Raw genomic sequence first — 527 nt, 5'->3', positions numbered from 1 at the left:
TTCTGGGCTGTTTCTGCTGCAGGGGGCGCGCCCCGCCGCAACTCAACTCGGGCGCAAATGCACGGGCGCCCGGCGACAGCCGAGGACCGGGGAGTCACGTGGGGGACGGCGGCGGAACGGCGAGCCTTCTGCTGGCCCCTCTCCCTAAGCCTTGGCACGCCGAGTGCCCCAAAGACCCCAGAGCTGAGAATACTGCTCCCCGGAGCCCCCCATTCTCCGGAGCTACCCACTCTCCCCGATGCCCCGTACTCCCCCACTCTCCGGAGCCCTCCTCTCTCCCCGGAGCCCGCCACTCCCCGCCGCCCCTTACTAGGACATGTCCAGGAGCTGGTCCAGATCGACGCCGCGGTACGTGAACTTGCGGAAGGTCCGTTTCTTCTTCTGCTCCACTTCCGCCTAAGCGGGCGCGACCGGCGTCAGCGGGGGCCCAGACCCCGCCGCCCGCGGCCACGAGCGCCCCCACGCACGCGCCCCGACCAGCCCGGCCCGGGAGGCACTCACCGCTCCGGGGCCCGGGGCCGCAGGGG

The 527-nt window shown here is 72.1% G+C and overlaps 1 protein-coding gene across 1 annotated transcript in view; it reads right to left on the bottom strand.

Moving 5' to 3' along the window:
• The window catches only part of RPS15 (ribosomal protein S15), a gene marked incomplete in the record, with an annotated part of 7,493 nt that overhangs the window by 570 nt on the left and 6,396 nt on the right, over positions 1-527 (bottom strand). The window contains 1 exon segment of the mRNA XM_027769567.1: positions 311-396. Coding sequence (XP_027625368.1) covers positions 311-396 — 86 coding nt within the window.

This window comes from Tupaia chinensis, unplaced genomic scaffold, assembly GCF_000334495.1.
Source record: "Tupaia chinensis unplaced genomic scaffold, TupChi_1.0 Scaffold149964_1, whole genome shotgun sequence".
Classification (NCBI taxonomy): Eukaryota; Metazoa; Chordata; class Mammalia; order Scandentia; family Tupaiidae; genus Tupaia; species Tupaia belangeri.
Note: the sequence above shows the minus strand (reverse complement) of the source record. Positions and strands in the feature narration are given on the sequence as shown.